The 15229-nt window shown below is 39.3% G+C and overlaps 1 protein-coding gene across 2 annotated transcripts in view; it reads left to right on the top strand.

Moving 5' to 3' along the window:
* The window catches only part of poc1bl (POC1 centriolar protein homolog B (Chlamydomonas), like), a 160093-nt gene extending 148787 nt beyond the window's left edge, over positions 1-11306 (top strand). For both annotated transcript variants that reach the window (XM_073054240.1, XM_073054239.1), the window contains 3 exons: positions 2575-2685; positions 6673-6825; positions 10505-11306. In XM_073054240.1, coding sequence (XP_072910341.1) covers positions 2575-2685; positions 6673-6825; positions 10505-10633 — 393 coding nt within the window. In that variant the 3' untranslated portion in view covers positions 10634-11306. The remainder of the gene's footprint in view (positions 1-2574; positions 2686-6672; positions 6826-10504) is intronic.
* The last annotated feature ends 3923 nt before the right edge of the window (positions 11307-15229 follow it).

Here is a 15229-nt window from a genome sequence, read left to right as displayed (position 1 = left end):
CGAACCCCTTTTCTTTGACCCCAATTATTATCCCACTGGCATCATGTCCCAGTGATCCAATATTCACTCTCGCCTCTCTCTTACACTTTATATATCTGAATAAACATTTGGTAATCTCTTTTATGTTATCAATTACCTTCCCAATATATATTATCGTTTCTCTCCTTATTGCTTGTTTGGTTGTCTGTTATTGTTTTTTTAAAAGCTCTGGCTTCTCATTAATTTTTGCTATATTATTATACCTTTCCTTTTGCTTTTATGCAGTATTTGATTTCTCGTGACTTGGAAGAATTATTTAATCTTCAAGTATAACAGCACACAATAGAGTTTGCATTGGCACAGAAATAGAACATTCTAACATATTTTATGCTATTGTTTGTCTCCTATGAGTCATCAAATCTAATCTCACTTTCTCATTCTCTTCCCACATTCTTTTTAATGTTCCCCTACTATATTAAGCTCCACCAGGCTGCTCAGTAATGAAATATTTTAGGCCAGCTGAAGTTCTGATTCAAACTGTCTCCATAAGAAAGTATTCCTCTGTGTCCATGATGTTGCCCAACTCAGCTCATCTGTTGCAGAAATCGTTATCAGTGACTCCAGTGTTTGTTCCCTTTATTAAGCTTATGCAGATCTTGGAAATACTTAAGTCATAGAGCGCAACAACACAGAAACAGGCCCTTCATGCTGACCTAATCTTCTGCCTAGTCCCAACATACTGCATGCAGACCATATCCTTCAAACCCTCCCATTCTTGTACCTATCCAAACTTCTTCTAAATGTTACAATTGAACTTGCATTTATGACTCCACTGGCATCCTGTTCCACACTCGAACCACCCTCTGATTGAAGAAGTTTCCCTGAAATTAATGATTAAAATCCTGAAATTAATTACCGTATTAAATCTTTGATACCATTAAAACTATTCTCCTAAATATCGAAGAATACAGTCCAAATTCAGGGAATTTGTCTTCTGGACATGCGTTTCAGTTCTGTAACGCAGGAGTGGTGCAAGTTTAGGGAAAAATATTTTCAGAGTGTATTTGCTGCAAGTATAATTCTCCCTTACATGATGGAATTGTTGATGGAATTGTTTGACAGGCCATATGGCCTCCTCCTGTGTCATAAGGAGATCCAAAAATGAAATATTATTCTATATTCAAGGTCACAGAGGAGAACTGGGCCTGGTATTCATTTTCAGAATCTGAAATTTCAGAGGAATCAAACAATTGAGTGGCATCCAATCCAATTACCGTAGATTTTAAGTGAGAAGTAACATTTGATAACCACCAGTGAAGTAGAATTGAAAATACCACAACAATTTTATTTTTAGCATAAGGACAGGCTACTTAATTTGATCCTTTAGTGTTTAATGACTGATGGATATATACATTACGCCATTTTGGGCATAGATATGATGCCCTCTTTCTTCAAAAAATAGGCTTTCCTCCACATTTGCTGTCCTCCTCCACGTCTCCTCCATTTTCTGTCCTCTCTCCATCTTCCCGGCATGTTAACAGGGGTAGAATTCTTGTCCTTACCTACTCCCATGTGAGTCTCCGCATCCAGCACATCATTCTCTGCAACTTGCATTATCTTCAACCAAACACATCTTAACCTCACTATCCCCCAGCCCCCACCTCTGTCCGCTTTCCACAGGATCACTCTCTCCAAGATTCGCTTGCTCTTTCATCCTTCTCCACTGATTTCCCTTCTGGCACTTTATCCATGGGGGAAGTGCTACACCTGCCTATTCACCTTGTCCCTCACTAGCAATGACGGCTCCAAACAGACCTTCCAAGTGAGGCAATATTTTGCCTGCGAATCTCTCTGGGTCAACTCCTGTATCCAGCACTTCTGGAGTGGACTTCTGTACGTTGTTGAGACCCGACGCAGACTGGGGGACCGCTTTGTCGAGCACCTTCACTCCATCTGCAACAAGCAGTATTTCCCTGTGGCCAAATATTCTAATTCCAAGCTCCAATCCCATACCAACATGTCGGTCCATGGCCTCCTCTACTGCCACGTGAAGACTACGTTCAGACTGCAGGAACAACACCTCATTCTTTCTAGTTAGCCTCCAATCTGATGGCAAGAGCATTGATTCTTCTGACTGGTAATTTTTACTTGCCCCCCCCACCCTTGAATTCCCCACCCTGACTCTCCTCTTACCTATTCCCTACTCCTTACCTGCCTGTCACCTCCCCCTAGTGCCCCTCCTCTTTGCTTTTCTCCCATGGTCCATTCTGTCTAATTGGATGCCTTCTTCTTCAGCCCTTTACCTTTTCCGTCTGTCAGCTCTTAGCTTCTCACTTCAGTGCCCTCTTCCACTCACCTACCTGGCTTCACCTATCACCACCTGGCTTGTACTCCTTCCCCTCTCTCCACCTTCTTATTCTGCTGCCTTCTCCCTTCCTTTCCAGTCCCAATGAAGGGTGTTGGCCCAAAATGTCAAGTGTTTATTCCCCTCCATAGATATTTCCTGACCTGCTGAGTTCCTCCAGCATGTATTATGAGTTACTTACAGTATCTTTCTTTATCTGATAATTTTTAATAATGTGGCACTATTTTCAGATCCGCTCAGAAGGGATTCATTCTGAATGCCTGGATTACAATGCGCCAGATCATAGTCCTACAGGAGCTCACCTGTCTTTGTTTGGATGCCATGGTCAAGGAGGTAATCAGGTAGTTATTCAGCTCTTGGCTCTCCCTCATAATGCAATGAGATACACACTCAGTGGCCACATTATCAGGTACAAGAGTGGAACCCAGTGTGGTCTGCTGCTGCTGTTGTTCAATGAGCTGTGCATTCTGAGATGCTCTCTGCAAACCACTGTTGTAACGTATGGTTATTTGAGTTACTGTCACTTTCTTGTCAGCTTGAACCAGTCTGGCCATTCTCTGACATCTTTAATTAACAACCTATTTGCATCCCAGAACTGCCACTCATTGGTATTTTTTTGTGTTGTACATGAAAACCCCAGTATCAGCTGTTTCTGATAATCAAACCACTCCATCTGGCACCAACAATCATTCCATGGTCAGGGTCACTTGGGTCACATTTCTTTCTGACGTTTGGTCTGAACTTCTGGACCGTGTCTGCATGTTTTTATGCATTAAGTTGCTGGCCACGTGATTGGCTGATTAGATATTTGCATTAATGAGCAGGTATACCTAACAAAGTGGCCACTGAGTATATATTTTATAAAATGTCTTACATATATTAAATGCAAAAGTTTGTTGTCTTTCACCAGTAAATATTACCATGCCCAATGTAAGACAACAATGGGTTAACTTTTATTGATGAGGTAATATTGCCAGGTGCAGAAAAACAATAAACATCAATATAAATTTGGGGTTCCTACTACAGGGCAAGGAATAAGGAATTGTTAATGAACTGTTGGTTATATTCAGCTTAGCTCTTTAAAATGTCATCATCGGTTACGTAGACTGCTGTTTTGTATTATGAACAGACCAATCATATGTTTTGCTATGATTTCCCTTGTAGTTATGTTTATGTGCAGGGACATTGACCCCTTTGAACTTAGCTGTTACTCCTGAGTAAGTTTTTGAACGTAATAGGCACATTCAGTTTGCAAATTATTGCAAGTATTTTTTTCTATACCTCTGTCAACTTTGACACTCAACTGCCTTTTAATATAACATCCTCTTGGATGTTTCAAGTTTGAGTTTAATTGTTATTTAAGCATGCACATAAAGACAGGCAAATAAAACAGTATTCCTCTGGGGCTAAGGTGCAAAACACTGTAACAGTCATACACAGGGTAAGACAAGTGTAGTACATATAATCACGAGAGCAGTAAGAGATATAGTCATTCAAAAAAATTTGCCCAAGCCCCTGAGTGTGATGCCGTGCAGATTGGTGATGCATGGGATGTTGTCCTGGAGCAACGTTTCTGCAAGAACAAGCCTGCAGCAGTTCTTCATCGTGCACTAGCGCAGCCGCAGATAAACATAATCCAGCTTGCCTTCTACCGAGCAGACACTGGAAGGCAGCACTGACAGACCTAACCACATCACACCATCTCTGACATCTCCACCCCTGGGTGGCAGCAACAGGTGTTTTGCATCAAATGCAATATTCTCAGATATATTTAAAGTGCAGCTGCTGTTGTGATATAATAAATACACCAAGAATATTCTTACAGTAAGCTCCCACAGCCAGCAGTGTAAGAAAGCAAATATTGTTTATTATTGTTGACTAAAGGAGAAATGTTTGCCAGGGGATTTGTTGATAACTGCATCCAGCACATCTGCCCCCACTCTGTCTCCTCTTCAGAATAGTGACTTGGGATCTCTTTTATCTGAGCAGCAGGTACAGCCTTGCTTTAACATCCTAAGTGAAAGTGGCATGCTGACATGTCACCCATAAAGTTTGTTTTTGAGTAGCTGAGTGGGAATGAATCCAAAACCTCATGACTTGAGTGAGGCTGCTACAAAATAAGTGGCCTCTGACATTCAAATCCAGAATTAGAAGATAAAGGCTAGAATTTCTGATCAATTAGTTTCATCAGCTCGGTTTCCAGTCTATACCTGAACATAATGTGCAAAATGACATTGATAGCTTTTCAAGTGAGTAGATTTTGTTTTTCTTTGTGTGGTGATCTGAAATATAATCTGCCACTTTTTCTTCAGTGGTGTCTCAAGTTTCAGTTGGCACATTTTCTTGTTCTGCACCTGCTGATTGGGAGTTCCTCCTGATGATCCACCTGCAAAGTTAATTGAATTTTTATAATCACAGTATTACACATCATATAAGCATCGGAGTACTAACGATTTTGCTAGTGGTTAGGGAGCTGATATTCAGATATGAAGCATGAGGGAATCTTGCCAACAAGAACCGTGCTTGTAATTAGATTTTCCATGAAATTAGCAAGATTATTTTGTAAACTGATTGGAAAAGGGAGCAGTTCATCTGCAATATGTACAGGCCTGGACAGGTATATGGATAGAAAAGGTTTGGAGGGATGTGGGTGACTAGCACGGATAGATATCTTGGTTGGTATTAATGAACACATCTGTTTTGTGTTGTATAGAACTATGACTTGAGCATAAGTTATTCAAATTGTACATCGTTGCTTGGAAATGGATGTGTTAGCAGTAAAATATTTCTTAATATTTAGCATAAGTTGAATATGGGTCCTCCCCCAGTTATGACAGGGTTCAGTTCCTTTGAACCGTTTGTAACCTGAATAGTTTGCTGATCCCATATGCTGCTGCTAACCGAATTCCCACATGGCAAAAGATGCCTGCAGTCTTGTCGTAGCCAGCAAATCCATCCTGCCAGTCTTCCAGTGCTCATTCATATGAGAGTGCTGTAACATAACTAAAGGAAATGTAGAATAATGACTGATGACAATATGTATTTAACACTGTAACATAATTGGGTTGAAGGCTTGGAAAAAATGTTTTCAGGATCTTACCAATATTTGAAAAATACAAGACAGGACCACCACTTAAGGGTTCTGAGATCTTCTCCTGATCTTTATTCCTGTGATACAACCCATGAATGTCATAACCTCGCACAGTGTCCTGGGATATACTGGAATATGGGTGTGAATGGAAGCAGAATGAAAGGAGAGGGAAATATTTTGGATTGATTTAGTATATTAAAAAATCCATTGTACCATGAACAAAGTGAAGATGCCCTAATGCACAGATATGATCTTAGATCCAGTTTTACTTCTGTCTGTTTAAAACAACACAATACAAATTGTAGAAATTATAGAATATCTTGCCATTTATTGTGGCAATGTTGATATAATCCATGAAAATATTTTCAATTTTCCTAGTTTATTATTCTGCAGAAGTATTCTTAATGCAGGCCCTTTGCATGATAGGGAAAAGGAATACGGTAATCGTGTTTCAGAGTCAACAAACTATCTTTGCATCAGCGATATAAATTTGTATGGCATTGGAATAATTAAATGAAGATATTCAAGTCGCAAGTCTCCTTTCTTGCTTGTGGCTATTTGCAGATGTTGATTGGTTCCTTGTTTTTAAAAATCTTAAACCAAACGGCAAAGTGTCTTGAAATTGTCAAACCATAATTGTGATTAACCTACAAGCACTGGCCTTAGAGGAAGACTGAGCAGCTTTTTTCCCATTGTATTGACTGAATCTCAGATGTAATGTGTTCATTGAGATATCAAATTATCATAAATTTTGAAAACTATTAATATATTTAGCTCAAATGAGGAATCTGATCAAATGTGCCAAATAATGGGTTGTTTTGATGTAATTTTAAGACCTTCAAATCTCGCTAAGTGAACCTGTCAGCCATACTTAATTGTATTATGTATATAATCATATTACATGTGTTATGGAGGTAAAAGCCACAATAGTGTCACCTCTTGTGATGATTCTTGGATCTCTCTTCCAGTACATTAGATTCCAAAAGATGGAAGTTATTTTCCCGGAGATGAACGGAAAATAGTGAACTAGTAGTGCATATTTTGCAATATATTAGTTGATAATAACTACTGCAGAATATAACATACATTATGACTGTAAGCAACCTCAATAGAATAAATGTTTCTTTTTAATTCTGTATGTAAATAATATATATTTAAAAATCTGTAATAGAGGAGTTACTGATTTTACCACTTTCAGGTCATGTTTTACATGCACATTTTTCTTTAACAAAATCAGTATTTTGAATACACATCCAAAAACGAAATTCGATTTAATTCTGTGACTGAACTGTGTGCGGAAGTAATTGAAGGACAGAGCACCATTGGAATGAAGTATTGTCCAGCTGATGATTCTCCTGTTCCAGAATCCATTATATGGGAATTTAAACCTGTGAGTAATTAAGATTACCAATAAAGAAAATAGATAAAAGAATATATATCCTCTTCATGAGATCACTCTAAACCCCTTTCACTTTTTGTGTTTGGTATTCCTTTAAAGATGTACAGTAGGCCAAATTGTTAGACAGGGAAGCATGCATGTAGTCAGAATACTATGCCTTTATTTTCTAACTTGGCTTCTAAAAGAGCTGAATGTCAGAGAGATGGGTGTTTATTTAAGATTTGTTCTGTCATGGTCTTTGTAAATTTAAAAATAAAGCTGGATCCAATATAATGCAATGGACCTAGGAATGTGGGCTTAGCCAATTTCATGCATGAGCACACATGTGGCATATATTACTTTGCCTTACAATGCAAATACTCTGAACCAATTCAGTATGCCAAATGAGTCAGAGGAAGGAGTGGTCCATCAGACAGAAAATTATATGATCAATGAATTTCATGATTCTACATTATATTCAGTCTTCTAAATATCAAGATTCTCATCTTTAGTATGAGCCTAGTGGGGGAAGTGTATGTTATTGGTGTTAAGCATGCTACTTGAGCAAAATGATTGTTAGTGAAAATTATAGGAGAATGGATAAGACTTTAGCATGGTGTATTGGGAAGCTCTTTGAATTTCAACTCTTTCACTGCAGATTAACTTTGAGGAGATAGAAGCTCTTAATGTAAAAATTATTATATCTGAATGCAATCTAAAATTATCAATAAAAATGATTGACTTATTAGTAAAAGAATGATGATGGAATATTGCTTTGGAGTCTAGAAAAATTCTAGACTAGAAAGTCTAGAGTCTAGAAAAATGTGGAGAGATGTAATACGTGCTTCTTGGCTGCTCAGTTTGTGTGATCTACCTTTGGGGATAGAGTCAAAACCTTTTACTCGTTTGAAGTCCTCACTTATAGTATCTCCTTCCATGTCTCATTTATATCTCGTTCCCTGTCTCCTTTCCAATTCTCCAAGTTCACATTAGAAACTAATGGCCTTAAGCTAAATACACAAGATTACTTATATGAATAAGATACAGTAAATAGGTTTATTTTGTGCTATTTTTGAATTAGGAAAACTTGATTCAGGTTTGAAAACCAGAAGTGGAAAATATAAAGTTTCTTGGTATTTGCATCCCAGAAAACCATTTCCATTACTCATTTACAACATCATTAATCTGTAAATTCTATTTACCTACCTTGCCTTTATTGCCTGCTGAATTACAATCTATCATTAAAGGAGATGAAAATTACAATACAGGGGATTCTAGTTAACTGGGGCACATTGGGACAAGTATATTTTGGCAATTAAGCAGCTGCCCCAATTAGCCTAAATTTCATGGAAATAGTTAAAAAGTTATTAAAAAAAGATAAACTTAATAACAAATAATATGTTTAAATGAAATTGAGATCAAACTAGAACACTACCAATAGCAGTACAGTACTATGAAACTGTACAAACATGATAAAATCTGTAGATGATGGAAACCCAAAGCAACACATAAACTCAGCGAGCATCGATGGAAAAGAGTGACGTTTTGGGCTGAGACCCTTCATTAGGACTGAAGAGGAAGAGAAGTCAAAGTAAGAAGGTGAGGAGAGGGAAGGAAGGAAGTTCAAGGTGGTAGGTGATAGGTGAATTGATGAGGGGGTGAAGTAAAGAGCTGGGAAGTTGACTGGTGAAAGAGATAAAGGGCTGGAGAAGTGGGAATCTGATAGGAGAGGACAGAAGGCCATGGAAGAAAGGGAAGGGGGAGGAGCACCAGAAGGAGGTAATGGGCAGGTAAGGAGATAAGGTGAGAGAGGAAGTCTTGCTGAGCACCTTTACTCCATCTGCCATAAAAAGCAACATCTACTGGTAGCCACTCATTTCAATTCTGCTTCCCATTCCAATTCCATCATGTCAGTTCATGACCTCCTCTACTGCCACAATGAGGCCACAGTCAGGTTAAAGGAGCAATGCCTTGTATTCCATCTAGGTAGTGTCCAACCTGATGGAATAAACATTGATTTCTGAAACTTCTGGTAATGACTCCCCCCCTCCCCTTCACCATTCCTGTTTCCCTTTCTCACCTTATCTGCTCATCACCTCCCTCTGGTGCTCCTCTCCCTTCCCTTTCTTCCATGGCCTTCTGTCCTCTCCTATCAGATTCTCCCTTCTCCAGCCCTTTATCCTTTCACCAATCAACTTCCCAGCTCCTTACTTTGCCCCCTCCCCACCTCCTGGTTTCACCTACCAACTTGGATTTCCCCCCACCTTTTTACCCTGATTTCTCCTCTTCCTTTCTGGTCTTGATGAAGGGTTTTGGCCTGAGAGGCCGACTGTTTACTCTTTTCCTTAGATACTGCCTGACCTCAGAAGGTGATGGATCAATTGGTAATTATTGGTTAAATGGGTCAAAAGACCTTCTCAAATAGAGCAGCGTTTTTACTTAATTGCCTTTATGCAGGGGTGCCATGGTAGCGTAGTGGTTAGCGTGATGCTATTACAGCTCAGGGCTTCAGAGTTCAATTCCAATGTCATCTGTAAGGAGTCTTGTACGTCCTGTGAATTGTGTGGGTTTTCTCCTGATCCTCTGATTTCTTCCAACAATCCAAAGGGGTGCCGGTTAGTAGGTTAATCGGCCATTACAAATGGTCCTATGATTATGCTAGGACTAATCTGGGGTTTCTGGGCAGTGTGGCTTGAAGGCCGTAAGGGCCTATTCTGTGCTGCATCTTAATAAAAACTGCTTCTTTTAATCTTTGCATGTCCCTCACCTGCCAACTCCCCTCACCTCCCTCCCTGCCATCACCTTCCTGACATCTTTCACCCCCTCAGTCCACCAATCCCTGTCCTCCTGTTCCACCACCATCTCTCCTCTTTATGTGAGCTATCTCCCCTCTCCATTCTCAGTCATGATGCAGAGTTTCAACCCGAAACATTGACAGTTCCTCAACACACACACACACACACACACACACACACACACACACACACACACACACACACACACACACACACACACACACACACACACACACACACACACACACACACACACACACACACACACACACACACACACGATTAACAGGGTTAATTTAATGGGCTAAAAGTGAATAGGGATGGCATCTCAGTATTTATATCCCTTAACAAACTTTACCAATACTAAACATTCTACCTATAAGGTGTCATCCTTTTATAGCTGGTGATTCACAAAAATAGTTTAAGTAAGCAACTGTCAAGCACAGTGAAAGGCAAATTACATTTGAAGTTCAAAAATGGCTTCTGAAAATGGAACATTTCTGTGGACCTCCCTCAATGAAAATTTAAAGTAAAAGGTAGTCTATTTGTGACTTGCTAAAAAAAAAATTAAATGTAGAATCAGAAATTACAGTGCTAGAGGAATCTATTGTAGTTATCAGCATAAGCTGAAACATTCCACTCTTGCTATTTTCCTCTATTGATGGATATCTTTATATTCCGTTACATATAGTATCCTGTGAAAAGTAATTAGTGAGCAATTTATGAGTGTTTTTTTGTGTGATTGAACACTTCATGTTCCAAAAAGCCACTCTGTGAGGGGGTGGAGGTTAGAATATTTGAACTGTCCCTTCATTTTTCAGTAGATAATGCTGAGTCTGCTTTGGCATTGCTACTGCTTGTAAATGCAGTGATTAAAGATTGTTTTCCGTTTGCAGGATGGAACAATCTTCCACCCCAAATCTAACAAATGCATTAGTGCTTATCGAACAGCCGAAGGAAGGATGGATGTTGAAATGAGACTTTGCAATTCACAAGACAGTCATCAAATCTGGCATTTTGAATAGAACCATCAGCCACAATTTTGTAGAGTAAACTCTTGTGATGCTTTGACTTTGTCTGTCAAAGTGCTGAATTAGTGCTGAAGTTAATATTTAACACACACAAGCTAAATGTAAATTGTATCACATCACTACTGTGCCTTACAAAGTGTATGAATGATATTGTGGTGGGGAGGTTAGGGTGGATGTAGATATTTTTTGACTTTGAATGTTAGTCATTCTGCATGTTTGTTTTTTTTTACTCCTGAATCTTGGCTTCAGTGTATGAGATTTTATTTTTTCCTCTCTTCCCTCGCCACTAATCAAAATGTTTTGTGAACATGAATGAGTCTATGTTGCTATGTAATTTGTAAAATCTGGCATGATTTGCTTTATTTTAAAAAAGGGAAAAAAGATTGCAGGCTTCAATCAAGAGCTAATGAAACAATTTCACTGTTTCAGAATGTAAAGAGAAAATTTAGCTTGAATTTCTACTGAAATTATAAAATGTGATTTAGCACACAAATTATGAAAATGTTAAAAAGGGTTGTGTGGTTTGATAAGCACTTACAATGCAGGAGCAAAGGGACAGAATATCTAATGCAGATTAAAAGGCTTGAAATTAACTACTGTATTAGAATTTTGTAAGAATAAATTATCATTGTTATACAAATGAATAAACCCTTGTGTTGATTATCAGTTTGAAGATTGAGAAACAGTGACTTATATTTTTTTAAGAAATCCAAGGTATTTTAACAATGATGGTCTTGCATAAAACTACATTTTCTAAATACCATCAAAATACGTTGTTACCGACCAGCCTTCTTCACGAGGGTGTGAATCCAGAAAAAAAATTAATAGTTTGCTTTATTTTTTTCTGCTGGTTATCAGTTGAACATAGTTGATAATTAAATCGGTGTCACTGTGTGAACAATATTGAGTTGAGCATTCAGTACATGATGACAGATGACAGATCTCATCTTCTCACGTGAATATCAAGTTCACATTTATTGTCATTTGGCTGTACATATATACAACCAAATGAGCCAATATTCCTCTGGATCACAGTGCACCCACAATACATAGTGCACATCGCGCGCGCGCGCACACACACTTATCACAATAAGTTAACAAAATATAATTCAAATGCATGTGAAGTGTGCAGCACAGGTATACAGAAAACAGTGCAATTTTGCATATTGATAATGTGGAATAGTGCAAGTTGGGTTCACTGGTTCATTGCAAGACTGACAGCAGGGGAGCTGTGTGGCCTTGGCTGCAGTGCAGATCAGGGCCTCTTGCTGCGGGGTCACAGGTTGCAGCTGCCCATGGGAAGAGACACTGTAGGCAGTATTGCATGGCATCCATGCTTGGTTGGGGCTGGCCCCTCCCATTTGTGCTGCTCTCCAGTGTGCGCTCGGGAAAATACGAGCTCAATTGCTCTATCTGCGGCTGCACTTTTGTTTAGCATGTGATGACTGGACTGTGCGGGCTTCTTCTTGCCAACAACATCCCATGCACCATCAATCTGCAGGACAAGGCAATCAGGCACATGGGTTTTTTTGTGTTACTGTATGTTTACTGCTACCTTGTATGTGCCGTGTGCTGGGTATGACTATTGGTACTGTGTTTTGCACCTTGGCCCTAGACGAGCACCGTTTTGTTTACTGTATCTGTGGATATTCATGTATGATTGAGTGACAATTGAACTTGATGCTTCTGTACCTCCTCCCTGACAGTAGTAGGTCAGAGAAATAGTGGGATGGGTGGTAGGGATACTCAACAATACTTTGAGCCCTTCGTATACAACGCTCCTGGTAAATGTCACAAATACAGAGGAGGATGGAAAAGCAGATACATATATGGACCTGGGTCACTGATGTTAGAACAAGCTTGAGAGCTCAGTGACCTTCTCCAGATCCCATAACTGAGCACAGAACTGTAGGGAACAATGTTATCATCCTCCTGTGTGGAAAAACAACTGTTTACTCTCCTGTAACATAGAAATATAGAAAAACTACAGCACAATACAGGTCCTTCGGCCCACAATGCTGTGCCAAACATGTACTTTCTTTAGAAAATTCCTTAGGGTTACCCATAGCCCTCTATTTTTCTAAGCTCCATGTACCGATCCAAGAGTCTCTTAAAAGACTTTGCTTCCACTACAGTTAAAAGACTTAAAAGACTTAAAAGACTTTGCTTCCACTACAGTTGCCAGCAGCCCATTCCACACAGTCACCACTTTGTGTGTAAAAAAAAAAAAAAAAAAAAAAAAAAAAAAAAAAAAAAAAAAAACCACTAACCCCTAACATCTCCTCTGTACCTACTTCCAAGCACCTTAAAACTGTGCCCTCTCGTGCTAGCCATTTCAGCTCTGGGAAAAAGCCTCTGACTAACCACACGATTGATGCCTCTCATCATCTTATACACCTCTATCAGGTCACCTCTCATCCTCCGTCGCTCCAAGAAGAAAAGGCCGAGTTCACTTAACCTATTCTCATAAGGCATGATCCCCAATCTAGGCATCACCCTTGTAAATCTCCTCTGCACCCTTTCTATGGTTTCCACATCCTTCCTGTAGTGAGATGACCAGAACTAAGGACAGTACTCCAAGTGGGGTCTGACCAGTGTCCTATATAGCTGTAACATTACCTCTTGGCTCTTCAACTCAATCCCATGGTTGATGAAGTCCAATGCCTTCTTAACTACAGAGTCAACCTGCGCAGCAGCTTTGAGTGTCTTATGGACACGGACACTAAGATCCCTCTGAACTAATTTCATATCCATTTTGCCATTGTTCCTTTTGCTGCCCTGTTTATTATATCACTATTCAGCATCTAAAAGTCCATCAGTTATCCCTTTGCTCATTTCAGAAATAACAATGATCAAGTTAAGCCTAACACATTTGTGCTAGTTTTCCATTATTATTCCCCCAGTCTAGTCCACTATTAATTTTATACTCATTATTATTTCCAGCAGTTATATCATCATCCAGCTTAAAATGGCTGGTGGGAGTTCACCAAGTTTCTCCTCGTATCATTTTAAATCAGGATGCATTATTTCTTCAGTTTCTGGCTTCCCTTTTGTTTCTGAGGAGAACTGGAAGATTGCAGGTGAATTTTCTGCAGTTTCTTACCTTTCTTCCCTCTGGACCATATGACTCTTACTTTCATCACAATTTTTCTTTCTTGCAGCTCCTTATTTTATCAGCCTGATCAGAAACTCCACTATCTTCCTTGATACTCACACAAAGTACTTGTGTGATATCTCTATTATGTGCTCGTCTCCCCCCCCCCCCCCCCCCGGGGCATAATAGAGATATTATAGAAGTATCTTTGTTTTTTTTTAATTGGCCATATACTTTTAGTGCATTTTTTCTAATTAATTAGAAGAGCATGCTTTAAAGTTCCCTGTTATTTAAGATGCTTTTTTATTTACCTGTAATAATGCAGGGAACCTGAGCTTTAGGCCCCCTGGGGTTAATGTAGCCAGTCTGTAGTCAAACCACCTCTCTAAAGGCAGCCCACTGTTCACAAACAATTTTGCCTGGTAATTTTTAAATTCTAATTTACTGTGCCCAAATCCATTTTCATGTGTGCATTGACACCGGAACCTCTATTGTTTTTTAACTCCGCCCATAAGCATCATGTCCTTAAATCCACAACAGTGGTAGGGAACATGTTAAGTCTATTACAGAACATGTGAATATCAAACAAATTACATAAGGTCAATATGAATTTATGAAAGTAAAGTAGGGTGCATTTGGATTTTCAGAAGGCTTTTGACAAAGTTGAACATAAGTGCTGAGTGTATAAAATCAAAGCACATTATTTGTGACTAGTATACTGATAGATATTTGGAACTGGTTCAGCATATAGGAACCAAGTGGGAATAAATGGGTCTTTGGGGTGGCATAAGGTACTACAGAGACTGGTGCACAGGAAACAGATGTTCACAATATACAGTGTATCAATGTTTTGGGTGAAGGAACTTCCTTTTTCAGTGCCAGGGCCAAAAGTGAGCTTAGCAGCTAGTATTAAGGAGAAGGTGCATGGGAAGCTGAAGGCTCTGAAGGTAGATTTGTCACCTGGACAGATGGACCAATATTCTGAAAGAAGGAGGCATTGTGGAGGCATTAGTAGTGATCTTTCAAGAATGACTAGATACTAGAATGCTTCCAGAGGACTGAAAAGATGCAGATGAAATACTCCACTCTTTAGGAAGGGAAGGAGGCAAAAGAAAGGAAATTATAGGCCAGATAGGCTGACTTCAGTGGATGGGAAGATGTTAGAGTCCATTATTAAGGATGAGGTTTCAGGGCACTTGGAAGCACATGATAAAATATGCTGAAATCAGCCTGGTTTCCTTAAGGGAAAATCTTGCCTGTCAAATCTGTTTGAATTCTCTGAGGAAATAACTGGCAGGATAGACAAAGGAGAGTCAGCAGATGTTTACTTGGATTTTCAGAAAGTCTTTGATAAGGTGCCTCACATAAGGCTGCAAAACAAGAGTCCAAGTATTACAGGTAAGGCACTAGCATTGATAGAAAATTGGCTGACTGGCAGAAGACAGAGTGGGAATAAAGGGGATCTTATCTGGTTGGCTGCTGGTGCCTAGTGGTGA

This window comes from Hemitrygon akajei, chromosome 8 (genome assembly GCF_048418815.1).
Source record: "Hemitrygon akajei chromosome 8, sHemAka1.3, whole genome shotgun sequence".
NCBI classification, from domain to species: Eukaryota; Metazoa; Chordata; class Chondrichthyes; order Myliobatiformes; family Dasyatidae; genus Hemitrygon; species Hemitrygon akajei.
The sequence above is the reverse complement of the archived record's forward strand: the minus strand, read 5'-3'. Positions and strand labels throughout refer to the sequence as shown.